A 27,119-nucleotide genomic window follows, 5' to 3' on the forward strand; every position below is an offset into this window, starting at 1 on the left:
CTACCAGTTCCCCTTCAATGACCCTACACAAAAAAACCCTTTTAAAGACATGCTTAAGCCAAAATTGTGGTGGAAATGTCGAGCTCCGAGTTAATCGTGCAATTTATCACTGCCCAAAAATATAAATTCTGGGGACCGATATTTCATCACAGAAAAATCATTCCCAAAGCTTTACCATTTATATCCATTGGTTCTTTGTCTTCTCTTGGGAGACCGTTAGAGGTTTTCACCACTTGATAAAGCTGGAGAAAGAATAGAGGCCTCCCTGCCTCACTAATTCTAGATGGTGGCCTCTTTCAGAGGTCCTGGGTGTTGTCAGTGCCACCCCTGCCAGAGTTGTCAGTGTTGTTTTTAATGCATCAGGAAACCCAACAGGAGAAGAGCCTGGAGGAGGAGTAGACAACCTTTGGGTGGTTTTCGTAAACTACTCAGTTCAGTGTGTTTCATGCACCTGCTGTTTGGGCCCCCGACTGCGTTTGAATTCCTGAGATTGGGTGGATGTTTAACCATAGTTCGTAGCCAGGAGAGGCCTCCCCTAGTTCCCAGTCCACTCCCATTTGAGCTTCACTGGCTCTTTTGAACAGAAGCCTTTCTCAGCTTTTACTTGGTTCAGTGAGCAAGGTTACTGTTCAAACACGCGGCTGCAGAGCTGTGGGGCTCATCTCTCTTGGCTTTTCTCCTACGTGCACCTCAAGCTGTGGCAGAGATAATACTCAGCAGGATTAAACTGCCCCTTCACTGATTATTTGGTCTTTGCCTGGCCGAGGGACTCAAAGCAAGAGGAGGGAGACATGCAGATATGTTGCAGCATATTCAAGAAAGAAGAATATTAGGATGGAAGACACTAAAATGGACTGTAAGTGCCCGGGCTCAGAATGTGTTTTGAAAACCTTCCTGAGAAAGTGCAGGAATCAGGCAATCTTTCAACCACTTTTAACAAATATACACTCATAACAGGTGCAAGGACAGAGTGGGACATCTTTTAATAGAGCCTCTTGTTAGGAAAAAAAAATTTCTCTGTTGTAATATTCTTAGAAAAAGGAGTGGGGATTTCAGTTAGATAAAATGATCTTTGTTATGTCATAGAAATTATGGCATCCTACTTCTGTCCTCATGCCCTGGAGACATGTGATTGCATCAATGAAAAAGGCAAAGCATTGTTATTCTGTCCTTTCTGTGTTCATCCGTTTTCTCTGTAGACAAAGATGAAAATCCTAGAAATGCCAGCGTCTCAGACTGCTGGATGTAGACGGTAGCCACTACACGTATACAGCCATGCTGCTGTCCAGAGAACATTTTGGTACATAAGTACTCCTTAGCCCTCTGCGTGTTTCCTACATGCTTGCTTTTCTAGGGAGAGGGGTGTGTATGAGGAGTGCTGTTGTTTGCTTAGCAAACAGAAAGGTCACATTTTTCTAGCCAGGCCTGCATTTCCCCCTCCTGTCTTCCCAGACCAGAATGCTCTCATTTCCGTGTGCTGTGAACAGTGACATTCACAAGGGCTTCCCAGAGAAAGCCGCAGGCCCGGGATCTTCCATATTGCATTTCGGAGGGTTATTTCTAGCCTCTTGTTTTCTTTACGTGAATGTTTTATCCAGTTTAACTTTTAAGTATAAGAAAGATGCTTTATTCACTCAATTATTTGCCTTAAAATATCTCCATCTTCATTTTCTTAGGTAATAATATTTGCAAATTTGCCTTCTAAAACACACATCTGATGTAGGGAAGAATTACAGCTGTCAGCATACAGCAACCATTAGGAGATGGGTTATGTTGGAATAAGTGGCCTGCTTTTTGGCATTTTGTGATGATGAAGTAGTCGAGACTGCATATTAGACATATCTTCAAGTTCCTCTCATAGCTCTGACATTTACTACTCTTGTGGTTTCAGACAAGTTGTTTATTCTATAAATATGTCAGTATCATCATTATACAATGGAATGATCTCAGGTTTTCCAAGTTATATGTGTATTAAAGAAGAACAGAGTACCTCTGCAGTATTATTTGCCGAGTTAACTGACTTTCCAGTCCTTTTTGCCTTAATGAGTCTAATTCATGGAGATGTATCTTTCTATGCAAAAGTGTGTTTACATGTTGTATATACCAGTATATTAGGGTGAGACACACGTGATGCATAGACACTGGGCTTCATTATTATTTTAATGTGATAAAATTGCATTGCTGATATCAGAGGAAATATTGGTTACTCAGTAAGGGAGTTGGATACATGTCTAAGTAGATACATTGTTTGTAATCCAGATAATAGGTCAAAGATTCCTAGATAAATTTTTCTATGATGCTGGATTTTGATCCTGCTTTTCTGACTTTCTGTCTTGTAATTTACTATTGTGTGGCCCCTGCAAACACAGAAAACATGGAAGCTTGGTGTCTCCTTCCATTCACATTACAGTGTCAAAGTCCCAACTGCATTTGGAGTGGCTGGAGGGGGCCGTGCTCCGAGCCTGCAGCATCCCTGTGCATGCGGCATTGATGCAGCAGCCCCACTGCTCCGTCATGGAGACCTGCGGGTGGGATCCCCGGCAGTAGGGTATGCGTGATCCTCTCTAGACAAACATTATTGAGGCTTGGCCCAGTCTTCCCACTCATCACCACCTGACGATTTCAGTGTCCATTGTCTGTTTCCCCACCCTAGAATGTAGGCTCACTGAGGGCTGGTAGTTTTGTCTTTGTTCCCTGATGTATCCCAAGTACCTGGAGTAGTGCCTGGCTATTGCTGGGCGCCTAATCAATGTGTCCAATTCATGAGCACCCCTAATCTTCCATAGGGAGATGAAGATGAGGAGACCACCCCTCCTCTCTATATCAAAGGACAACAATATGACAAAAACAAAGACACAGTTTTACCTAAGATCAGGAGTCTCACTATAGCACAGCATGCTAATTATTTCTGAAGTTGGTAAACCACCACTGGTTTATTCCAGCATTTGCAAGAAGAAAAGAAAAAGTCAGCAGGAAATGTTCATGTCTTCTGTTACCATAAATGATTAACAATGTTCCAAGCGGAGGCCAAGAAAACAAAAAATTTTGCTTCCTTCCTGAAAAAAATAGTTGAATTAAGTACTCTAGACAGATAATTCCAACCTGAGTGCCAGGTCATGGCCAGAGTGACATCACCTCCCCCGGAAGCCCTCAGTTGGAACAGCCCCTTCCCCACAATGAAGGTCATACGGCCCAACGAGCTCATGCTCCTTTGCCAGGAATTGTGTGGGTTGTCATATTTTTCTAAGAGTGAGCCAAGGTGCTCACAATGCGCTAGCCGTTCTCAAACTCACACCAACTCTATACTTTTATCAAGAAGCAGAATGCTTCTTCACTTGACAGTCAAAACACTCATTTTAAAAACCCAGCCTGACACTTACTGTTGTGTGATCACAGGCAAATCCCATTTAACCTCCGAGCCTCAACTGCCTCCTCTATGAAATGACGACGGAAAACCTGCCTCACTCAGCGCCCAGAGCCAAGAAAGGTTATACCCAAGAAAGGGACTTGTAACCCATCAAACAAATTGTGTCACAAGAATATAAACTAAAAAAAAATGTAATTTATTTAATAAGAATTTAAAAGCTTTACAACTTTCTATTCGTATTTGTCAAACCATCATTAGTTAAGGGAACAAAAACACCAAAACATTTTATAATGCCATTTTTGAAAACAAAAGTCTTTAGAAAACACTATAGTATTATTACTATTATTATTATTATTATTATTATTAATAGGTTTTTGGAGCTGGTGCTATGGCATAGTGGGTAGGCCTCTGCCTATGGCATTGGCATCCATATGGGCACGAGTTCGTATCACAGCTGTTCCTCTTCTGATCCAGCTCTCTGCTAATGGCCTGGGAAAGCAACAGAGGGGACCCAAATGCTTGGGCCCCTGCACTCAAGTGAAAGACCCGGAAGATGCACCTGGCTTCAGATCAGGCCAGCTCCAGCCAGCATAGCCATTTGTGGAGTGAACCAACAGCTGGAGGACCTCTCTCTCTGTCTGTAACTCCACCTCTCAAATAAATCTTTTGGAAAAAGATAAAAGTTTTTTTTTAAAAAAAACAATAACATGTTTTTTAAAAAATTTTTTAAAGATTTCATTTATGTATTTATTTGAAAGGTGGAGTTACAGACAGAGACAAACAAAAAGTTCTTCCATCTTCTGGTTTACTCCCCAGATGGTTGCAACAGCCAGAGCTGGCCCCATCCAGAGCCAGGAGCCAGGAGCCAGAAGCTTCCTCCGGGTCTCCCACATAAATGCAGGGACCCAAACACTTGGGCCATCATCTAGTGACTTCCCAGACTATAGCAGAGAGTTGGATCAGATAAGGAGCAGCTGAGACTCAAATCTACTGGGACTCGAATCCGCACTCCAAAGGGATGCTGGTGCTGCAGGTGGAGGAGGCGTAAGCTACTACGCCACGGCACTGGCCCCCAAAATACGTGTTTTTTTGTTTTTTTTTGTTTTTTGTTTTTTTTTGTTTTTTAATTTTATTTTGACAGGCAGAGTGGACAGTGAGAGAGAGAGACAGAGAGAAAGGTCTTCCTTTGCCGTTGGTTCACCCTCCAATGGCCGCCGCGGCCGGCGCGCTGCGGCCGGCGCAGCGCGCTGATCCGATGGCAGGAGCCAGGAGCCAGGTGCTTTTCCTGGTCTCCCATGGGGTGCAGGGCCCAAGCACCTGGGCCATCCTCCACTGCACTCCCTGGCCACAGCAGAGGGCTGGCCTGGAAGAGGGGCAACCGGGACAGAATCCGGCGCCCCGACCGGGACTAGAACCCGGTGTGCCGGCGCCGCTAGGCGGAGGATTAGCCTAGTGAGCCACGGCGCCGGCCCCAAAATACGTTTTTAAAAAGTTGTTTCTGAGAGGCAGAGAGAGAGCATGCAGACTCCCATCCATTGTTTCACTCCCCAGACGCTTGTAACAGCAAGGATTGGACCAGGTCAAAGCCAGAAGTCAGTAACAAAATATGGGCCGCTCACATGGGTGGCAGGGACCCAAATCATCACCTGCTGCCTCCTTGGATGCACATTAACAGGAAGCTGGACTTGGAAGCATACCGGGGACTCAAACTCAGTCACTTTGATCCAGGATGCAAGCATCCCAAGCAGTGTCTTTACCACTACACCTGATATCCCTGCAAGATAATAGTTGTGAATTTTATTCACAGTTGAGTCATTTATAGTGGACAAATGAATTGGAACTTCAGATTCCATTTCTGTTCTGTGGGGAGAGTATTAGCTAACATACAGTCTTACTGTGAGAAATAAACTGAATGAAGCAAAGTGCTTAAACCATCTAGTGTAGTCTGGAACATAGTAGATGTTCAATGAATGGCTATTGTATTTGTGGTTACTTTAATTATTTATTATTGAGTATATGGTATACCTTTTAAATTATGTAGTACCAAATTCTAAAATATATTACTTGAGGCAGGCATTGTGATATAGCAGATTAATCCTCTGCTTAGAGCGTGCACATCCCATGTTGGAGTACTTGGGATTGTATGTCACTTCCACCTTAGATCTAGCTTCCTGCTAATACCCTCCCTGTAGACAGTAGATGATGGCCCTGAATCTGTGCCAGGTGGGAGACCTGGATGGACCGCCTGCCTCCTGGCTTCTTCCTGGCCAAAGTCTGACTGTTGGAGGCATCTAGGGGGTGAACAAGTAGATGGATGATCTCTGTCTCTTTCTTTCTGTGTCTTTCAAATAAATAAAAAATAAATAAAATTTAGAAATTTCTTGGCCTGTGTTACTCTATAAAAAAAAAAATCTGGTAGAAACTCCCTTGGAGAAAATGATTCTGTGATTTTCTGTAACTTTTTTGAGCCTGATGACATTTAGATGAGGTGGTCTTAACACAAGCAGCAGTGAAGTCACAGTTTTCAAATAGGATCACGAACTCCTCGGACCCACCTGCAATCACAGAGCACCTTAGGTAGAGGAGTTTACCTTAGCCCTCTGTGACTAAACACGGAGACACTCTTAGGCAAAGGACTGCAGGTAGAATTCTTTATCTAGGAAATGTGTCTTGCATGTGAATATTCTGTGTTGTCCGAAGAGTTGCTTAGGGTTAAGGGTAAAAACCTGTGTATGTTCTAGAAATGGGATGGAATGAGAGAGGGGAAGAAACTTAAATCCACAGGGAGATATCAAGTAGTAAAAAGTGTAATCCCATAACCTAAAGATGCTTAAGTTCTGTGATTAAGTTAACACTTGCAGTCTGAGGTGCAAATCATGTGGGTGGACCCACAAGTCCTTTCTCAGAGTATTTCATGAAGTCATTCCTAGGGCAGATTCTCTGAATTGAAACTGTAATACTGGGGACCAGCGCTGTGACTCCTGGCTCCTGGCTGTGGATTGGCCCATCTCTGGCCATTTCAGCCATTTAGGGAATGAACCAGTGATGGAAGACCTTTCTCTCTGTCTCTCCCTCTCTCTGTAACTCTACCTCTCAAATAAGTAAATAAAAATCTTTAAAAAAAAAAAACTGTAATACTGAATTGCTAGCCTTGATATACCATTTTTTTTAAGATTCATTTATTTATTTGAAAGGCAGAGTTACAGAGGTATAGGCAGAGAGAGAGAGAGAGAGAGAGAAAGAGAGAGAGAGCGAGAGAGAGGTCTTCCATCCACTGGTTCACTCTCCAAATGGCCACGTCAGCCAGAGCTGGGCCAATCCGAAGCCAACAGCTTGGAGCTTCTTCCTGGTCTCCCATACAGGTGCAGGGGCCCAAGGACCTGGGCCATCTTCTACTGCTCTCCCAGGCCATAGCAGAGACCAGGACTGGAAGTGGAGCAGCTGGAACTCAAACCGGTGCCCATATGGGATGCTGGCACTGCAGGCAGTGGCTTTAGCCCCTCTGCCGCAACACCAGGCCCAGTATACCATTACAATATAGTTTATTTTTCTTATCAGAACCTCGAGGTAACATGAATGAATATAGTTTAGTTGAACTATAAGTCAATGGATCTTTCCAAACTTGTTTTTTAAAATATATGAGAATACAGGTAGGAGCAACTAGCATATGATTTTTTAATGTAAATAGGTACTCATACCTTATTTTAAACTTTAATATTTTTTATTTGAGAAAGAGAGAGACAGATACATCCCATCTGCTGGTTTACTCCCTGGGACCTAGGAACTTATTCTTGGTGTCCCACATGTGTGGCAAGAACCCAGCTACTTGGGCCAGCACTGCCACCTTCCAGGGTCCACACCTACAGGAAGCTAGAATTAGGAGCCAGAGCCAGCTTTCAAACCGAGATACTGCAGCCTGGGGCGTGAGTGTGAGTATCTTAAATGGAGTCTTAACCACTAAGCCAAACTCCTGCCCCGTATGCTTTTTAAACCCAAGACAGTATTTTCACCAAAATCTGAAACTCATAGTGGTGATTAGAGCAGAAAAAAGTGTATAAAAATTATATGCTATTTATACTCAGATGTTTTTCCCTATTTAACATCAGAATATCCAAAACTATATTTAAAGACATCAGTATTCTCAATTATTAGAAAATTCTTTCATACAAGGCCTGTTCTATTTTAAAAGATAATGCCACAATCCATTTCTGCATCGTTATCTGTTAGGCTATATAAATATGTTTTTTATTATCTTATCTTTGAATAAAATAATGTGACCTGACTAGCAAGTAACATGTGATGAAGGACCCAGAAGGTAGAAGTTAATGTTTAGTCTTTCCTCTTACTTGATCTAATACTCACAATTTTAAAGGTTTAATGTTTTTATGTAACATGATAGCTATAAAGTACGGAGTCAAAGATTAACATTTTGTGAAATTTTATTAAGGCTTGCTTTGAGTGTTTGAATTTTCTGTTTTACTTTACTGATCGTGAGAATACAAAATTTAAACATGTATTTAAAAGATTTATTTATTTTTAAAAAGTTACACAGAGAAGAGGGGGGAGGGTCTTCCATCCTTTGGTTCACTCCCCAATTGTGTGCAACAGCCAGAGCTGTGCCAATCTGAAGCCAGGAGCCAGGAGCTTCCTCCGGGTATCCCACGTGGGTGCAGGGGCCCAAGGACTTGGGCCATCTTCTACTGCTTTCCCAGGCCATAGCAGAGAGCTGGATTGGAAGTGGAGCAGCCAGGTCTCGAACTGGCATCCATTTGGGATGCTGGCACTGCAGGCAGCAGCTTTATCCACTACGCCACAGCGCTGGCCCCAACATGTACATTTTTAAATATGATGTTTCAGTCATGATTAAGAAAAAGATGTATGATTCAGGAATTTGTGGATTTAAGTTAGGTTTAATCAGGAAGTAAGCAAAAGCTGTTCAGATAACATGAATCATATCTGTACAGGTGTAACAGATCCCTTATTAATATGGAGCTTGGGGGCTAGCGCTGTGGCATAGCAGGCTAAGCTGCTGCCTGCAGTGCTAGCATCCCATTTGGGCACTGGTTTGAGTCCCAGCTGCTCCACTTCCAATCCAGCTCTCTGCTATGGCCTGGGAAAGCAGTAGAAGATGGCCCAGGTCCTTGGGCCCCTGCACCCGCATGGAAGACTCAGAAGAAGCTCCTGGCTCCTGGTTTCCAATCCGCTCAGCTCCAGCTGTTGCGGCCATTTGGGGAGTGAACCAGTGGATAAAGACCTCCCCCCCCCCCCGCCCCGCTCTCTCTGCCTCTGCCTCTGCCTCTCTGTAATTCTGCCTTTCAAATAAATAAATAAATCTTTTAAAAAAATGTGTGAAATGAAATGACACATGTTCATCAGGTCTAAAGGAGGACTGTGTGCTTCAGGTGCTTCTAAATTAATTGTTCTGTAGGCTTAAAGCAGTTAGTTTTGGTTTTTTTGTTTTAATTCTGAAACAGGCTTGGATTTTGGTTTGGTGTGTGTGTTTATCAGGACAGCAATTCACAGCTCCCTTACAGCAAGGGATGAGCTAAATGTCTGCTGGTGTCAGGAGAGGTGAGTTCTGCAAGCCACATCCCAGGGAGTTGTCGAGTTTGCCTGTAGTGAAAGTTGGGGGCATGACAGAACCCTTCCTGCCTAGAAGAAATCAGTCTCCCCTAGTGAGGAACTGTGGCATAGGCCTGATTCCTTCTGTTTTCTGTTATATATAAGCTGTCTTGAAGTGAAAGTAGAGAGACAAATGAATTTCAGCTGATAGAAATATATTTCATTTCTCAATCATCTTTTTGTGAACAGTGCCTTATGTATGTCAAATATATCAAACTACACATATGTCTCATATATATATATACACACATCAAATTATCAAAGTTTAAAATAGCAGTACAAAAACTTCAGCAATTTTCGTGTGTTCCCTTTCAGCATCAGTGTGCGTGCTTGAAGTCTAATCTTATTAAGGGCTGTTATGAGCAGTTATGCAAAGTACCATCTCTAAGCACTTAAATTTTACTGGTTAGATAATAATGCATGGAGGGAATATTCCTCAAATGACTCTTGTTGCTTTTGCTTGTTAGAGTTACAAGTGTTGCTCTAATGGACATCTTTAGATACAAGGTCTTTTCTATATTTTAGACTGTTTCCTGAAGATGGCATCTCAGGAGTGCAATTATGGAATTGACAATTTTGAACTTTTCAGAGGTGCTGGATGAATATTGCTAAATTCTTTACCTAGAGTTATGCTGATATACCAATATAATCTGCAGCTGTTTTTTTATTATGGGAGCGCTACCCTCTTAAGTTTACAGTTGCACATTATTGAACTGTTATCTGTAGGCAGTGTTTGTTGTAAAGCAGGTCTCTAGAACTTAATCATCTTGCATAACTGAAACTCAGTGGCCATTGTATAGCACCCCATCCTTCCTCCCCCTGCCTGGCAACCACCATTCCTCTGTCTGCATCTGTGACGTTGATATTTCAGTCACCTCACTGAAGTGGAAACATATGGTACTTGTGCTTCTGTGACTGGCTTATCTCAGGGAGCATGCTGTCCTCCAGATTGATCCATGTGGCAGGGTTCCTTCCTTCTGCATAAAGGCTGAGCATTGTTCCATTGTATGGACATACCACCTTTCTTTATCCAGTTAAGTTGTTTCCACATCTTACCTATTAATAATGAATAATTACGCAGTGGCTATGGAACTGTAGCTACCTCTTTGAGGTCCCAGTTTCAGTTCGGTGGAATTGCTGGATCATACAGCGGTTCTTTTCTCTCTCTCTCTCTCTCTTTTTTTTTTTTTTTTTTTAAGATTACTTATTTGAAAGTCAGAGTTACACAGAGAGAGGAGAGGCAGAGAGAGAGGTCTTCCATCTGCTGGTTCACTCCCCAGTTGTGTGCAGCAGCTGGAGCTGTGGTGATCCAAAGCCAGAAGCCAGGAGCTTCTTCTGGGTCTCCCACGTGGGTACAGGGGCCCAAGGACTTGGGCCATCTTCCACTGCTTTCCCAGGCCATAGCAGAGAGCTGGATTGGAAGTGAAGCAGCCAGATCTCAAACCAGCACCTATATGGGATGCCAGCGCTTCAGGCCAGGGCCTTAACCCGCTGCACAACAGCACTAGCCCCTGTTCTTCTCTTGAATTACTTGAGGAATCCCTGTACTGATTTCCATAGTGGCTGCACCATTTTACATTCCTAGCAACAGTGTACAAGAGTTTGTTTGCATCTTTGTCAACACTTGTTATGTTATCTTTCTTTTCTTGATAGCAGTCACCCTAGTGGGTGACTCATCGTGACTGTAACTTGCATTTCCCTGAGGATCAGTGGTGTTGATACACTTGACCCTCTGTATCCATGAGTTCTGCATCCTCAGATTCAACCATCCCCAGGTCAAGAATATTTTATAAAAGTTGCATCTGAGAGTACCAAGTGACAGCTGTGCCTGTTGGCCATTTGTATGTCTTCTCAGTGGAAGGCAGCATTTTATCTCATAGCGGTGCAACAAGTGACAAGCCTCTGCCTTGCCCCCAGATTTTTTGCCACATCCTTCTAAACCAAGCACAGGGGACCATCTGCTGACAGATCATGCATTCGGGCACTTGCAGAGCTAGCCGCATGTGGACATGGATGCTCCAGGTCCTGAGGAGAGAGAATTCTCCTGGGAGCTTTCCTTGGGAGAAGGGCAGGGGTCACCTGGGAGGTTAGCAGGGTCTGAGCAGGACTTGGAAGTTCAAAATGCTGGGCTTCTGGGGCTTCCAAAACAGTTGCTGATTTCTTCAGGCCCTTCTCACACACACATGGGCTAATTTTTAACTTCCTATCTAACAGGTAGACAAAGAGAAGACCTAGAAATATGTAGAAATAATGAAAAGCAACAATTTTTAAATACTTTCCATCATTTATTTTTTTTAAAGATTTATTTATTTATTTGAAAGTCAGAATTACACAGAGAGGGAAGGAAAGGCTGAGAGAGAGAGAGAGAGAGAGAGAGAGAGTGAGTGAGTGTGTCTTCCATCCACTGGTCCAACTCCCTAATTGGCCACAGTGGCCAGAGCTGTGCCGATCTGAAGCCAGGAACTGGGAGCTTCTTCCAGGTCTCCCAAACGGATGCAGGGGCCCAAGAACTTGGGTTATCTTCTACTGCTTTCCCAGGCCATAGCAGAGAGCTAGATTGGAAATGGAGCAGCTGGGACTTGAACCGACACCCATATGGGATGCTGGCTCTGCAGGTGGTGGCTTTACTTGCTATGCCACAGCGTTGGCCCCACCATCATTTCAAAACTAACAGAAAATATAAATGAAAACATTCACATGTATACATACATAAACAGCAGCCAAAACACACACACAGGCACACACTCATCAGAAACAAAGCTTGATTTCTCTCATTGAACACTTATAGTGAAAATTAAGTGGTTGTATTTGTTGATGTAAGTATCAATAATAAACAGATTTGGCTGAATACTCTGTAGCCAATTCTTTACAATGTGCAAGTAAACAGTTGCTTTTTAAAAAAATTCATTCTCTTTTACTAAATAGCATCGAAGTATTTCATCCAGTATCTCCATATCAACATAAATCAGAAAATTAGATTCACCAAAAGTTATGGTGAATCCTGGTACCTAAAGTAAGGATAAATTTTTCTTTTGTTTGTGGTTAATGGGAGGAAGTCTGTTTATTCCACCATGTATTCTTTTTTTTTTTTTTTAATAGGCAGAGTTAGACAGTGAGAGAGACAGAGAAAGGTCTTCCTTTTTTTCAGTTGGTTCACCCCCGAAATGGCCACTTCGGCCGGTGCGCTGCGCCGTTCCGAAGCCAGGAGCCAGGTGCTTCCTCCTGGTCTCCTGTGCGGGTGCAGGGCCCAAGCACTTAGGCCATCCTCCACTGCCTTCCCGGGCCACAGCAGAGAGCTGGACTAGAAGAGGAGCAACCAGGACAGAATCCAGCACCCCAACCAGGACTAGAACCCAGTGTGCCAGCACCGCAGGTGGAGGATTAGCCTAGTGAGCTGCGGCGCCGGCCCTACCATGTATTCTAATGACAAGAAAAGCCCCTCACCAGTTACAGAAAATAATCAAGAATCCTGACCGCTTCCAGAATCCCTAAATTCACTCATTGATCATTTATGGGATTTTCCAAAAGATATCACATGACAGATGCAAATCTGTCATTTAAGGGCTGTCGCCTTCAGCTAGTTATCACTGAGGTACAGTCTTGAGCAGTGCATTTGAGAAAACTGAAGCAGCTTGGGTTTATTATAAATTAATGACAAAGGATGTTCATTAATTATTAAGCCATGTTGAAATATGCTGAATGTCTTACACAGGTTTTACAGCCAATAGCTGTCATCAGAAATTACACCCATGAGAAAAATTGAAAAGTTTTTAGCTCCATGCATTTCCAATTGCTTTTTAGTTTTGCAGTGCAGGGTAAGAAAAAAATAACTTTTGCTGTTCTCAGTTCTTAGCTGGGTTGGACCCCTGTCACAAGACATTAAGAAAAGAACAATCAGATGTTTTTTAGCTCAGAGGTTCCTATGGTGGCTTAAATCCCTTGTCTAGTGAAACGAAGAAGGCCTGCAGAAGCTAGCTGTGGGAGGTGACCAAGAAATGTATGCTTAGAAGAGTAAAATTTGTTATGCAGATGTAAATGCCTCTCCTTTGATGAAGAGATCTCCTGGTTTAGAGCCATTCTTCCGTTCCCAGTATGAGAGACTCCCTTTCCTATGGAGAGTTCTTTTACAGATGTCAATTTCTCCTACCAAGGGCAACCCTCGGCCCTGTTTTCAGAGCTTATCCAGTGAAGGCTCTTTCCCAAATTACTTGACTCAAAACAATCAGCATGCCAAAGAAGCATTTTTGGAGTGGCAAATTGCCATTTCCTGCAGTTATATTTTGGGGTGGCATGTCCTGAACCCCATCTTTGGTCCCTATAGCCTGTAAGCTTCATGTGGCAGGCAAGAAATGTGCTTCCACCTTCCATGTCTTCCCACATCCCATGTGGGCACCGCAAACAGTGGGCAGTTTCTGTTATGGGACATACCACATTACTGTAATTATCTATGTCTACGGCTGTGTCCCTCTGAAGATTTTTAACATCTGCACCCTTATCTCTATATTATTCCTGGAATGGTGCCTGCTCGTGAAATATTTTCCTGAGTAATCATGTACACAGCCGTCGCTGTGAGTGTACTTGAGTGTGATCACACAACTGAATTTTGTTGAGAGGGAAGCTGACCAGGCGGCACAAGGGTCCTGCCTAGCCTTTCAGCTCCTGCTCTCTCCAGCCCCGCCTTTGAGCCCAGCTCGTGGCAACAAACCTAGCACAACCCAAATCAGCGCCAGTTTCCTCTTCGGAGCAGTAGGGAGGCACGAAGCCAGCTGCCAAGCCGACCACTGCCCACTGATGTCTGTGCATCAGCATTTGCTGTTCAGCTTGCAGTTTGTTTCTGTCTGACCAGGGTGTCCTTTGATTCAGGCCTGAACTGCTAAAAACGAAAAGGAAGTATCACCTGTGTCTCCTCAGTTATCAACACAGCATCACTTACTTCTGAACTCCAGACACTCTCCATTTCTTGATGACAACCCAGTAAATTTAATGGAAAGTAAAATATAGAGGGTCTGAAAGTGGTTGTCCTTCATTTTGAAAAGGGAGGAAGAAGAGGTGGGGTAAACTCACCTCGCTGTTATTCCGATACAGCAGGAACAATGTGGATCCAGGAATGTGCTGGGGATTGCATGCCCTCAGCACATTTATTTTTTTCTTTTTAGGGTTTATCGATTTATTTGAAAGGCTGAAAGGTAGAGTCACAGAGAGAGAGGGAGCGACAGAGAGAGCTCTTCCATCCGTTAGTTCACTTACCAAATGACCAAGCAACCTCCAGAGGTGGGCAGATCTTAAGCCAGGAGCTTCTTTTGGCCTCCCATGTGGGTGGCAGGGACCCAAGAACTTGGGCCATTTCTCCACTGGTTTCCTAGGCTATTTGTTAGGAAAATGGCGCAGTCTTATCTATGGCGCGATCTACACCCTGACACCATCCTAGGCTCTAGCCCCCAAGCCATTGCTGGAAGCCAGGTGGCCACATGGCCCAACCACTGGTGTCAAGCTCCACCCTCATCCTAATGGGATTCGCTGCTCCTACTTCCCTGCCCGCCCTCCAGCAAAGTTTTAAAAGGTCCTGTTCCTGAACACGGTGGCGCTCTCTCTCGGCTCTTTCCTGCTCACTCTCTGGCTCCTCTCCTTTCTCTCTACTCTCTCTCTCTCCCTCTCTGCCTCCTGACCTCCATCTCTGTCTGTCTCTCTCGTACACTCTCCTTCTCTCTCTCCCTTCCTTCCTGCCTGCTGGGTTTTCTCCAATAAACCCTTTTCCTTACTCCGGTGTCTGGTGTGTTTTGTGGCGGCCTTACTTTGGTGCCGAAACCCGGGACCTCACACTATTAGCCGGGAGCTGGGTGGGAGAGTGCCCATCTGGGATGCCAGTGCTGCAGGTAGCAGCTAACCTGCCATGCCACAGTGCTGTCCCCCAAGAACATGTTTCCAAGTGTCCATCGGCAGCACAGTTGGACACAAAATTAATACACCCCATGCTGACAAAACAGAAATTAATATGATGTAAAACTGAGTTGCACGCTGATAGGGTTTTTGAAAGGCTAGTCCCTATAGCCTAAGTTTTGCCAGAGAGATAGAGTGGAATTAGTTCATGCCTCCTACAAAACTGCTAGTATAATCCAGTTTTCCCTCTTTATGCCTTTTAATTAAAGTGGAAGTGGAGGTAGAGATAAGTAAGAAAAGAAAAAGAAGAGAAATCCAGTTTCCATTCGATATGGATTTTCTGTCATTTTACTGAAGGTCTTGTTTGTATCCCACAGTCTGGAAATTGAGACCTCTTGATTTCTTTAAAACTGTGACTTTATTATGAATTTTCTGGTGTTGTGAAATATTGTGAAATAGTGAAACTAAGTGTGATTTTCTGTGTACTAGCCTACGCATGGTTGAACTTTCGCAGAGCAGCCAGGGAAACCCTCTGCAGCGTTAGGATAGGTCAACAGAAGCCAAGGACCGGTGTTGCTTTCTCTCTTGGGAAGCAAACCATTCGCATGCCCTAGGACCATGTCTCGGTTACCCTTCAAGTAGTCCAGCAAGTGAATGTGTCCAACCCCCTTCTCCTGAGCATGGTGAGTGAAACAGGTGAATTCTGGGTCAAACCAAGCGTGAGTCACACCCTTCCTCCTCTCTGTCTCTGTGTTTTCAGTATTGCACATGTATGTTAATTGCTTACCTTGCTGGGGTCCCTCTAGGAATTTGATGTGATGGCAAGCACAGCTGCTAGCATGGTGGTTGTTATAACAGATGGAGCTTGGTAAAGGGCTGTCAACAATAGTTCTGCTATCTTATTTCCCTTTTAAAGCTTGGGTTATATAACGAGCAGTCTTGTTTCTCCAGTTTTATAATCAAGTATTAGTTCTTCAGTGGTATTTTGATGTTATGGAGTTATTTCTTTTAACTTTGACAGTATGTTTTTTTTGACAGGTAGAGTTACAGACAGTAAGAGAGAGAGACAGACAGACAGACAGAAAGGTCTTTCTTCTGTTGGTTCACTCCCCAAATGGCTGCTATGGACAGTGTTGTGCCAATCCGAAGCCAGGAGCCAGGTGCCTCCTCCTGGTGCAGGAGCCCAATTACCCAAGCCATCTTCCACTGCCTCCCAGGCCACAGCAGAGAGCTGGACTGGAAGAGGAGCAACTGGGACAAGAACCCCACGCCCATATGGGATGCTGGCACTACAGGCAGAGGATTAACCAAGTGAGCCATGGTGCTGGCCACAACAATATTTTTCCATGTTTCGTCATTCCGATAGCCTATAAGAGGGACTAGACTTTACCAGGCAGTCGTTGAATGAGTGTTTAGAAGTAGTGTGTACTAAACTGGGCATTTCTAGATAGAAGCTGAAATACAGTTTTAGGTAATCCAAAAAAGTTTTGCAATAACCTAAAATCAGAATATGAAGATAAATAATATTTTTAACTTTTAGGATAGCTTCCTAGCTTTTTATAATCAGTCTAAATTTTCGTAAAATGTGCTAAAAATTTTTCCCAGTGAAATGAGAATTGAAAGACTTTAAGCTGGTTTACACTAATTTCCAAACAGTAGAAACTTAAATATGTTGTGCACTTAATACAGGATAAGGCAGTTAGCTAGATTAGGTCCATAAACTGCAAACCACACATCCCCTGCCCTATGTAATCCTATCCACCCACCTGTCAGTCAAATAACCCCTTTTCCCAGGATGTAGCTCCCCTCACCAGGAACCCAGGGCTGCTACCACATAACCACTCCCCTTTCCAACCTTCTAAGAGGCAACTGGGAGGGATTCTCCCCCCTCTCCCTGTAGATAAGGATGAGACAAGGTGCTAAGGCACCATCTCTGTGCCACCCACCCCCACCCTTTTCCCTTCTCTTCCTGGCCCACTCTATTCGTGTGTGTGTGTGTGTGTGTGTGTGTTCCTCACCTTTGAAATAAAGGCCATCATTTTGTGCGTGGTATTTGGGCCTGTACTTAGAATGCTTCTCTAGGTAAAAGGTAAGATCTGCAATAGGATTTTAGACCCCTCTTTGACCACAACACACTGATGTTTCATTGTAAGCACCTATGAGGTATAGACAGACTGTAATCTTAAAAATCTAGACAAAATTGTCATTCTTGCGTGCAGATTCAGCTCAGGTAGAATCTAAGTCGGGTCAGTGTCGGCTTTTTATAATCCCAGCCTCGACGGTGCTTGTATTCATTCCTGTTAAATAGCAGTGAGTTGGGGGGAACCACTAACAGTTGGTGTTGGCGCTATTCCAGGGGAAGAATTATGCAACCCAGACATGTGACAGCTAAGTCAATTCTTAGGAACAAAGTTGTTTGGCTTCTGGGCATTTCTCTGTGGAGTGGGCTCAGGGTGGAGGCAGGGAGATTCTTACCATCTCAGCCCTGGACCAGTGCCCAGTACTCTGGGTAGACTCCAGATCTTATCCAGTTCAGTTACCAAGGAGACAAATGCGGGGCTAATTGGACCCTCATCCTTGGAAAGTCTCACTGTAATGGGAACAGGAACACTTTGGTTAGGGACAGCATAGCTTGAGGCTTCATCATTTGGAGGGAGAAGCTTAAACCTGGCACAGCCCTGGCTGTTGCAGGCATTTGGGGAGTGAAGCAGAGAACACGAGATTTCTCTTCCTCTCTGTCTCTCTCTTTTCCTCTGCCTTTCAAATCAATAAAACTTTTCTCAAAAAAAAAAAAAGGAATTATTTTTAATACAGAAGACATCATGATGATGATGTCCAAAATACCATTCGCATTTTTCATATCACTCATGCTTGATAGCTGAGGCTTATCTCTTATTATAGAAAGTAGATACCAGTGCAGCAACAGCTTATGCAGTACGATGACTTAGATCATCATTTTTAATGTCATCAAATTAATTTGACCACTCTGAAAGCCAACATCCATGCATTACTGTAATGCGATTTTAAAAAAATGATTAAGGTTTTCTAAAAAATTAAGTTGAGAAAATATAGAAAAAGAAGGTAAATTTTCCTTATGTGAAATACAACTCTGTATTCAGCTATTCATTATTTTTTTAAAAGATTTATTTTATTTATTTGAAAGAGCTACAGAGAGAGAGAGGTCTTCCATCCATTGGTTCACTCCTCAAATGGCTGCAACGGCCAGAACTGAACCAATCCGAAGGCAGGAGCTTCATCTGGATCTCCCACAAGGGTGCAGGGGTCCAAGCACTTTGGCCATCTTCTGCTGCTCCCCTAAGCACATTAGCATGGAGCTAGATCAGAAGTGGAGCAGCCAGGACTCAAACTGGTGCTCATATGGGATGCCACTGCAGGCCAGGGCTTTAATCTGCTGGCACTGTGGCTTTTCATGACTTTAATGAAAATACCTGAGAGGAACTTCTTGGGGAAGGAATAAGGCTTATTTCATCTTACAGCTGGGAGGTTCAGTGTCAGGGTTGGCTACCCCATTACTTCTGGCAGCCGGAGGAGTCTGGCAACAGCAGAGGTTGTGCAAAAGAACAATCACATGGCAAGCCAGGAAGCAGAGAACAGCTAGGCTGCATTCACTTAAATAACCAACCCTCCCCTGAGAACTACCTTCTGGCAGCAAGTCCTCAGGCACGGCAGGTATACTTGCCAGGCACTATGATTAGATCAGTGTCTACCTCTAATCCATCAGCTTTTTTTTGTTTTTTAAAAGTTTTATTCATTTATTTGAAGGTCAGAATCAGAGAGAGAGAGAGAGATCTTCCATCTGCTGGTTCACTCCCTAAATGGCCACAACAGCCAGAGCTGGGCCCATCTGAAGCCAGGAACCTGGATCTCCCTCCAGTTCTCCCACGTGGATGGCACTGGCCTTCTTCAGCTGTTAATGTAGAATTTCAGAGTTTAAACATCTGCATGTGTTTGGAGAACTAAATCCTGGATTTTTTGTTCGTTTTCTTGTTTTTATTTGAAAGACAGTTACAGAGAGAGGTAGAGACAGACAGAGAAAAGTCTTTTACCTGCTGGTTCACTCCCCCACAACGGCCGGAGTTAAGCCCATCCAAAGTCAGGAGCCAGGAGCTTCTTCCGGTCTCCCAATGACTTGGGCCATCTTCTACTGCTTTCCCAGACCATAGCAGAGAGCTGTATCGGAAGAGGAGTAGCCAGGATTAGAACCGGTGCCCATATGGGATGCTGGCACGTCTGGCCAGGGCTTTAACCCGCTGTGCCATAGTGCCAGCCCCCTAAGTCCTGTTTAATCCACAGCAGACTCTTACTAATGAGACTCATTTTCACCATTCCTTGACTCCTGTTTTCCAGAGAAGGCATAGTGTGAATGCTTGTGCAGTTTTTCATATATTTTTCCAAAAAAAAATCTTTTAAACATGAAAAATGGGAGGAGCTTTTTTCAAATATCAATGTTCACCATATTTTTGCTACTGAATATATGTTACAAAGTCAAGTTCAGCCTGCTAGAAGAAGCTTGCATAAGCAAAATTGAAAAGCTGACCCAAAAGTACTAATAAAGGAATATAGGTAAAAATCTAAATGACTAATTATATTAACTTATTAAATGAACTTTGTCTTTTCACTCTAAAATTGCCTGTTACCCTTCCCTCATATCTATTTGCTACACATCATAGTGTTTTACAAAGAAAAAAATTGGGGCATGCATTTGGTAGAACAGTTAAGATGCTACTTACACCTGCATTCCGTATTGTAGCACCTGAGTTTGAGTGCCACCTCCACACACAATTCCAGCTTCTTGTTAGTGCTAACCCTGATGGCTCAAATAGCTGGCTTCCTGCCTCCCACTTGAGTAACCTAGATTGAGTTTCAGACTCATGGCCTTGCCCTCCACTAGTCTTGGCCATTGTAGGCATTTGGGGAATGAACCAGTGGATAGGAACTCTATTTCTCTCCTTCTCTGCTTATAAAATAAAATACATAAATAAACTTTTAAAATAGCCATTACCAATATCCAGATGTCAATTTATAAGTTAGTTGTTTGAAAGCTGGAACACATTGTAGAGACAAAGATCATTTTTCCCTCATGCCCTCTTAGTTAACAGAAAAGCCACGCAAATGCATGTACTCCACACATGTCCACAGCAGCCAAATAAGACAGGAAACTCAAGGGCCAAGGGGGAAAGAGCCATGGACTGCTGTAGGCGAATTTTACAGAAATAGTAAATAATTTTTACAGGAAGTGAATGGGCCCAAAGAGCAGAAGATGACCTAGGACAAAGGTCCTCTAGGCTGTAGGTGTGGTGTTTGATTTTCATCTCTTAGATGGTTAATCTTTCCTGGTTAATGAGGTTACATAACAATTGCATTCCTTTTGGCAAGCAAGCTTCCTTAGTGAGATAAGGGAAGTTCAGAGAAATCCTCTCTCTACGCCTGGGAGAAAAGAGGATCAAATATGAGTGTGAGTGGGTTGAAGGGAGGTCAGAGAGACCTTACCTGTGATTTTCTCCTGCTCTGCAGATCACAGGGCCACCTCTGATGTCTGTTTTCTGATCCCCAATACCATATTCACATTATAAAAGTATTGTAAGTGTAATTGATATAACAAAAGCCTACTTAACTTACACTGACATTGTCATAAAATCCGTATGAAAAATATGTAGTTATTCATTGTTTTGATTACACATCTGTTCTAGTGATAAAATGATCTACCCTCAAACTGCTCATTTCTACTATAAAAAAATGGGGGTGCAGTACAGAGAGGAGATGGAATATGAACTCACAGCCAGACTGAATTTATTCAAAGAAAATAAACTCACAGACATTGACCAACTACCAGTGGGCACACGGACTGAATGCGTGGCAGAGGGCCCAGACCTCTGCAGGCTGGGTCTTTTTATATCTCAGGTAGGGGGCAGTAGGTGGAGGTGAGCTTCTCCATACTGGTTCTTCAAGTTTGGCCCACCAGCTTCCAAACCTGGGGAAGACTGCAGGGGGCTTACTGGAGAACAACTGGGTGTGAGACTGAACTGGTCTCTTGAAAGAAGGCAGAACCTAAAATGGCTGAGGTGTATGGCCTTTTTCCATCACCTACTGTTTTTCTCTCTCTCTCCTAAACCCATCTCTCTACTCCTAACCTCACTGAACTGTCATTTTTCTCCTTTCTTAATCTATCTGGACACTAAATGCGGCATCAGAACCTCTCCCTACCAGACTATTTACAGTAAGCACACACCCTTTTGAAATTTTTCTAAGGTTTTCCGCTTCCGTAAAACAAAAGAGGTATGATAACAAACACAAGCCATGAAATGCTGGGCTTGTGCTTTTCTTTGCAAATTAGAAAACATTGCTTTTTCACTCCTACCTAGACTACTCCTTATGCATCTATACCAAATGGGGAGTTTGAGGGTGCACTCCAAGACTGAAGTGAGATCCATTCATGTTTTGTTAGAAATCTGATGTAGCTAATGGCTTCCTTTCTGGCAGTGACTCTACTGCAAGTTTGAAAACGTGACTGGTTGTCTAGAAGCAACTTCTTGGATAAGGAATTAAATGAGGGTAGGAGCAGGTTCTTGGATAACAGATGAGGAGCCAGGCCAGTTAGTGGTCAGTCCCTTGCTGCCTGTGATGGAGGGCCAGCAGCTCCATCTCTTGCCCCTCTTCTTAGACATCGTTGGCTTCACTTGTCCCCTTTCTAGGATGAGCCATTGGCACGGGTTACCCTCTCAGTTTCCCTCAGTCGTCTCTTTGTGTCTTCTACTGTGGGTACCAACCCCCAGGTGAATGTTAGCAAGTAAGAAACAGTCCCATAAAAGGCATTCCGAAAGAATCCTGTTGAGTCTGTTTACCAGCTTGGATTTGGCTTGGATCTCCATGACCCCCGAGGACCTCTAGCTTAGGCAGGTTGAGAATTTGTAGTTGCACTGTCTTGTTTGAAGTGCATGCATCATACTTTAAATGAATATCTATTGGACAAGGAGCATAAAAGCTGTAGTCTGAAGACTTAGTAGCCATTAGGACTCATGTACAGGCTGCTCAGTCTGCCCTGTAAAGAAATGAGCCTTTCGTTCTGGCATGGTGCTGCTTGCCAGGTCATGACGCGTGCCACACAGCGGTCTTTGTGCTGTGCAGAGTTGGCAGAACTTGTAAGAACCACTCTCTTGCTTTGGTGGTTTTAGTTTGTTTTTTCTAAATTGGAGTTCTTTTGTTTTGTTTTGTTTTCATTTGTTACTACAATTAGATATTCAGTAGGTTCCAAAATTTGAGATCTCTTACTTGGAGACGTAATGAGTGTGGCTAATTAAAGCCATCAAACAGCTGAAATAAAAAGCTGCATAGAGTAGAAAGATGATTTTTAAGCAGAGACCACAACTTTTTTTTTTTAAGATTTATTTTTATTTATTTGAAAGGCAGAGTTACAGAGAGGCAGAGGCAGAGAGAAAAAGAGGTCTTCCATCCACTGGTTCACTCCTCAGATGGCTGCAATAGCTGGAGATGTGCTGATCCAAAGCCAGACGCCAGGAGCTTCCTCTGGGCCTCTCATGTGGGTGCAGGGTCCCAAGGACTTGGGCCATCTTCTAGCCTGATACTGAATCTCTGATTGTTTTGCTCTGATTGTTTTGCTGAGTGTACCAAAGTTCTTGCTTCATCATATCTTGTTTGTACTCTGGCATGGTATTCTTAATTTCATAGATTCAGATATAGTTGCAGGTCACAGATCGTGTACCCATGAATATCACTAGCAGTGACATTCTAATAGTGCATCTGCACAGAAGCCCTGGCAGGGATCAATGCCACCTTCACCATCAGTTACCCCCATCTTATATCAGGGAAAGGGGCAGCAGCCATGTTCTGCCACCTTCAGCACCTCCTGGCATAACAGCCTCCTGATTCCAGCTTTGAAGAAGACACCCAGGGGACCAGGAAGTGTTCTTCCTCCCTTTGGCTTCGCAACTCCATTTCCTGTTTAGAGAAGATGCCAAAGAAGCAATTGGATAACAGCCCAGCCGACAGTGCTCTTGCATCAGCATTGGCAGAAGCCAAAGCTTGAACTGGTGCAGGTTTGAGAGGGGAAGAGATGGCAGATGTATCCGCATGGAACTGAGCTAGCCCTTCAGTGTAGCATTCAGTCCTAATAGTCTGGCTCCTGCAGGTTCCTGTCCTGCTTTCGTTCGTTGTCCCCGTGTCCCAGACACACAGAGTCCCCTTGGAGTTTGCTTTATAGTCCTGTAGTTTTTTCCTTGGAAATGGTTACTTTTTTTAAGTAGAGTCCAGGCTGGCAGAAATAGAGCTGAAATGCAAGAGGAATTGATATACCAAGGTAGTTAATACTCAGTGCATGCTGGGATCTCATACATCAAATGAAGATTTAGTAGAGAACTTAGAAGATGAGATGTGGAATATCAGGGTTGCAGCACTTACTGGAAATGATAAAATGTGCTGTGATTAAACAGAGGGAGAGGGAGGGACAAAGATTGACTTTCCATCCACTCGTGCACTCCCCAAGTGGTTGCAAGGGGCAGGGCTGGGCCAAGCTAAAGCTAGAAGCAATCCTTGTCTACAGTGTGGGAGGCAGGAGCCCAAGTACTTGGGCCATGTTCTGCTGTTTTCCCGACACATTAGCAGGAAGCTGGATCAGGAATGAAGCAACCAGAACTCAAACCTGTATTTCAATATGGGATGCCAGGTCACAGGCAGTGGCTTAACTCAGTGCGCTACAATGCCAGCCCTGACGTTACTTTTTTTAAGATAAAATAATAAACGAGTTTTCTGGACAATGATATTATGGATCGGTCAACTTTTTGTCTTTTATGTTCTTTCCGTGGAATAGAAAAGGTAATAAATGGTATCTTTTAAATATTTCATTTATGCCGGCGCCGCGGCTCACTAGGCTAATCCTCCGCCTAGCGGCGCCGGCACACCGGGTTCTAGTCCCGGTTGGGGCGCCGGATTCTGTCCCGGTTGCCCCTCTTCCAGGCCAGCTCTCTGCTGTGGCCAGGGAGTGCAGTGGAGGATGGCCCAGGTGCTTGGGCCCTGCACCCCATGGGAGACCAGGAAAAGCACCTGGATCCTGGCTCCTGCCATCGGATCAGTGCAGTGCCATTGGAGGGTGAACCAACAGCAAAAGGAAGACCTTTCTCTCTGTCTCTCTCTCTCACTGTCCACTCTGCCTGTCAAAAAAATAAAAATAAATTAAAAAAAAATATTTCATTTATTTATTTGAAATGCAGTGTTACACAGAATGAGAGACAGAGATATTTTCTTTCTGCTGGCTCACTCCCCAAAGCTGGGCCAGGAAGAAGTCAGGAGCTAGGAGCTTCTTCCAGGCCTTCCACATAGGTGCAGGGGCCCAAGCACTTGGACTGTCTCCGGCTGCTTTCCCAGGTGCACTAGCAGAGCTGGATCAGGAATGCAGCAGGCAGGACTTGAACCAGCGCTCACATGGGATCTGGTGTTGCAGACATCTTGACTCACTGCACCATAATGCCAACCCCAATAAATGTTATTTTAAAAAATAAAATTAAGCTAAGTTGGTTGGCGAATTTGCTTTTATTCCCTTTTATTGGCAGATGTTCAGTTAATATCTATCCAGTGTCAGAGGTTTATTTATAGGACAGTTGATAGACAAAGTAGTAATTTAGTCTTCCAAAAGCCGGTGCAGAAGTGACAACTAAGAAGCAATTGTGTATAGAGCCTTGGGATCCTAAGTCATTGTGGCTCAGTAATTATGAGGAGCTATCCTGGAGACCAGGTTTTCTCTGGGAACCTGTCACATTCTTTTCAGAAATCCCCTGGCCTCTATGGTGTTTCCTATCACAAATGCTGTTAAAACTTTCTATGGCATCTTGCATTGATTTTTTTCTCAGGACTTTGCCCCTCTGCTGCTAATTTCAAAACTGAAGCTGGCCTGCTTTACTGTGGTGAGCCAGCACCTGTTTTGCTCTCTGATTCCTGGCAAAAATTAGAAGATGTAGGATTCATGAGGCAACAACCGAAGGAGGTGCCAAGGCAGGGAATAAGTACAGAAGGGCCACTATCCAAGAGATCAGAACATTAGAGTGAGATATGTTTGTCATCCAGTCACCACCTAGTTTTGCTGCGTTGCTTTTGCCTTCTAGTTCATGCATTCTCCTCTGTTGCCTTTTATTACTTCAGTCCCCACCTCCACCCCCACTGCATGTCAAATCCTCCACCTTTCCTGATCCTCACCCACCTGTGCAGCCCACTCAGCCTCACCTCCAGCCATCAGCAGTGTCTGCCTGGGAGTGGCGAGCTGGCTGCCAGGGAGCAGGGGGCATAGCAGCTACAAAGGTGGACTGAGGCCAAGTTTGGGAAGATATTTGGAAGAGTTGAGGTGCTTGGGATGTGTTTGGTTGTTATTGGGGATTCTGTATGCATTTAGGAATTGCTTTTAATTGTGAGTATGTAATGCCCCCCAAACAGTGATTTTCACAAATGTAACCTAAGTGAACCGTTGCTGATGGTGGTCCAACAAAGACGTGAGAGCTGGATCTCTTAATTCCAGGGGCCTTGCAGGCGCGATAACCTCCTGATTGCCAGATGGATGTTCTGCCTTCAGCATCACATCCCTGGTTCAGGTCCCCTGAGTCTGCTTTGCCTTTAGGATCCTCCCCATATACCCACCTACGAACTTCAGCTTCCAATGTATTGGCCAGAACTGTGCCCCATGACCAATCACGGTTCTGTTAGAAAAGCATCACAGAGGGGGCCGGCATTGCGGCGTACTGAGTAAAGCTGCTGCCTTCAATGCCAGCAGCCCATATGGGTGCCAGTTCATGTCCTGGCTGCTCTGCTTCTGATCCAGCTCCCTGCTAGTGGCCTGGGAAAAGCAGCAGATGACCCAAGTTTTTAGCCCCTGGCACCCACATGGGAGACCTAGATGAAGCTCCTGGCACCTGGCTTCATCCTTGTCCAGTCCTGTCTATTGTGGCCATTTGGAGAGTGAACCAGTGGATAGATCTCTTTATTTCCCTTCCTCTCTGCAATTCTTTCAAATAAATAGATTTTTTTTTTAATCAAAGAGTATTTGTTGAGCAACCAATGTGAAATGACACAGCCTTACCTGTACAAACTTGCAGTGTAAATTTCCAAGAGAGATGTGTTACATCAAGCATTTCCCAAATTGTGTTTTACTAGAAAGCTGAGTCTTTGATTTGCTTCTTATGAGACTTCAGTACATCGGGTTTTTGGAAACATACATTGGGAAAATGAGATAAGATAGAATGAGGGGGCAGGCATGTAGTACAGCAGGTTATGCTGCTTCTGTGGATTCCTGCATCCCATATTGCAATGCTGGTTTGAGCCCCAGCTACTCTGCTTCTGATCAGCTTCCTGGTAATACATCCTGGAAGGCTAGAGGTGATGGCTTAAGTGATTGGGCTCCTGCCATCCAAGAAGGTGATGCAGATGGGGTTCCTGGCTCCTGGCTTCAGCCTGGCCTCACTGTTGTGGGCATGAGCCAGTAGAGTGAACCAATAGATGGAAAATGGATCGATCTCTCCCTGCCTCCCTCCCTCTCTCTTTCCTTCCTCCTCCTCCCTCTCCCTCTTCCTCTCTCTCTCTTTCTTTCTATCACTCTGCCTTTCAAGTATATGAAAATAAATAAACGTTCTTTTAAGTAATGAAATCAAAGTATGGTGCATACTGTCCAACATGTAGGAAGAGCAGAAGAAACGGGATGGGATAGGAACAGCTAGAAAAGGTTTTATGAGAGAGCGACTTGAACTGGATTATGATAAATGGGATTGGATTTTGTGTTATTATTGGAGGATTCATGTCATTATTTATTTATGAAAACAGAACATACAACACCAGGAGTGAGCCCTAATATAAACTCTGGACTTTGGGCCTTAATAATGTGCCCAGGTAGAATCGTCTGTTTTGACAAATGTACCAGTCTGGTGGGGAGTGGGGGACTGACTAGGGGCAGAGAGTGCTGTGGGAATGGGAACCCTGTACTTCTGTTCAGTTTTGCTGTGAACCTAAAAGTGCTCCAACAAAGAAATCAAAGATCGAGTGTAAGTGTTTGGAGTGATAGTGAGGCTGAAATTCCAGTGAGGTTAAAAAGCAGAGGTCACAGATGAAAAATGACTGCAGCGTAGAGTGGCACAGGGAAAATGATTTGGCCCATACTTTTAACAAACTTAAATGTTCACCGCTACTCGAAATGAATTGGGATAAACTATCTTTTACGGCTTTCCTCTCATTCTTAGTGGAT

The 27,119-nt window shown here is 44.0% G+C and overlaps 1 protein-coding gene across 12 annotated transcripts in view; it reads left to right on the plus strand.

Moving 5' to 3' along the window:
- MAP7 (microtubule associated protein 7) overlaps positions 1 to 27,119 on the plus strand; it is a 193,082-nt gene that overhangs the window by 82,483 nt on the left and 83,480 nt on the right. Inside the window, exon 1 of one of the 12 annotated variants that reach the window (XM_089332635.1) lies at positions 665 to 856. The exons of the other annotated variants lie outside the window; for them this stretch is intronic. Within the exon in view, the coding sequence (XP_089188761.1) occupies positions 835 to 856 (22 nt within the window). The 5' untranslated portion in view covers positions 665 to 834. Of the gene's footprint in view, positions 1 to 664; positions 857 to 27,119 lie in introns of those variants that run through there. 12 annotated transcript variants of the gene reach the window in all.

Source organism: Oryctolagus cuniculus, chromosome 5, assembly GCF_051225735.1.
Source record: "Oryctolagus cuniculus isolate XC-2025 breed Fujian yellow rabbit chromosome 5, ASM5122573v1, whole genome shotgun sequence".
Lineage (NCBI taxonomy): Eukaryota > Metazoa > Chordata > Mammalia > Lagomorpha > Leporidae > Oryctolagus > Oryctolagus cuniculus.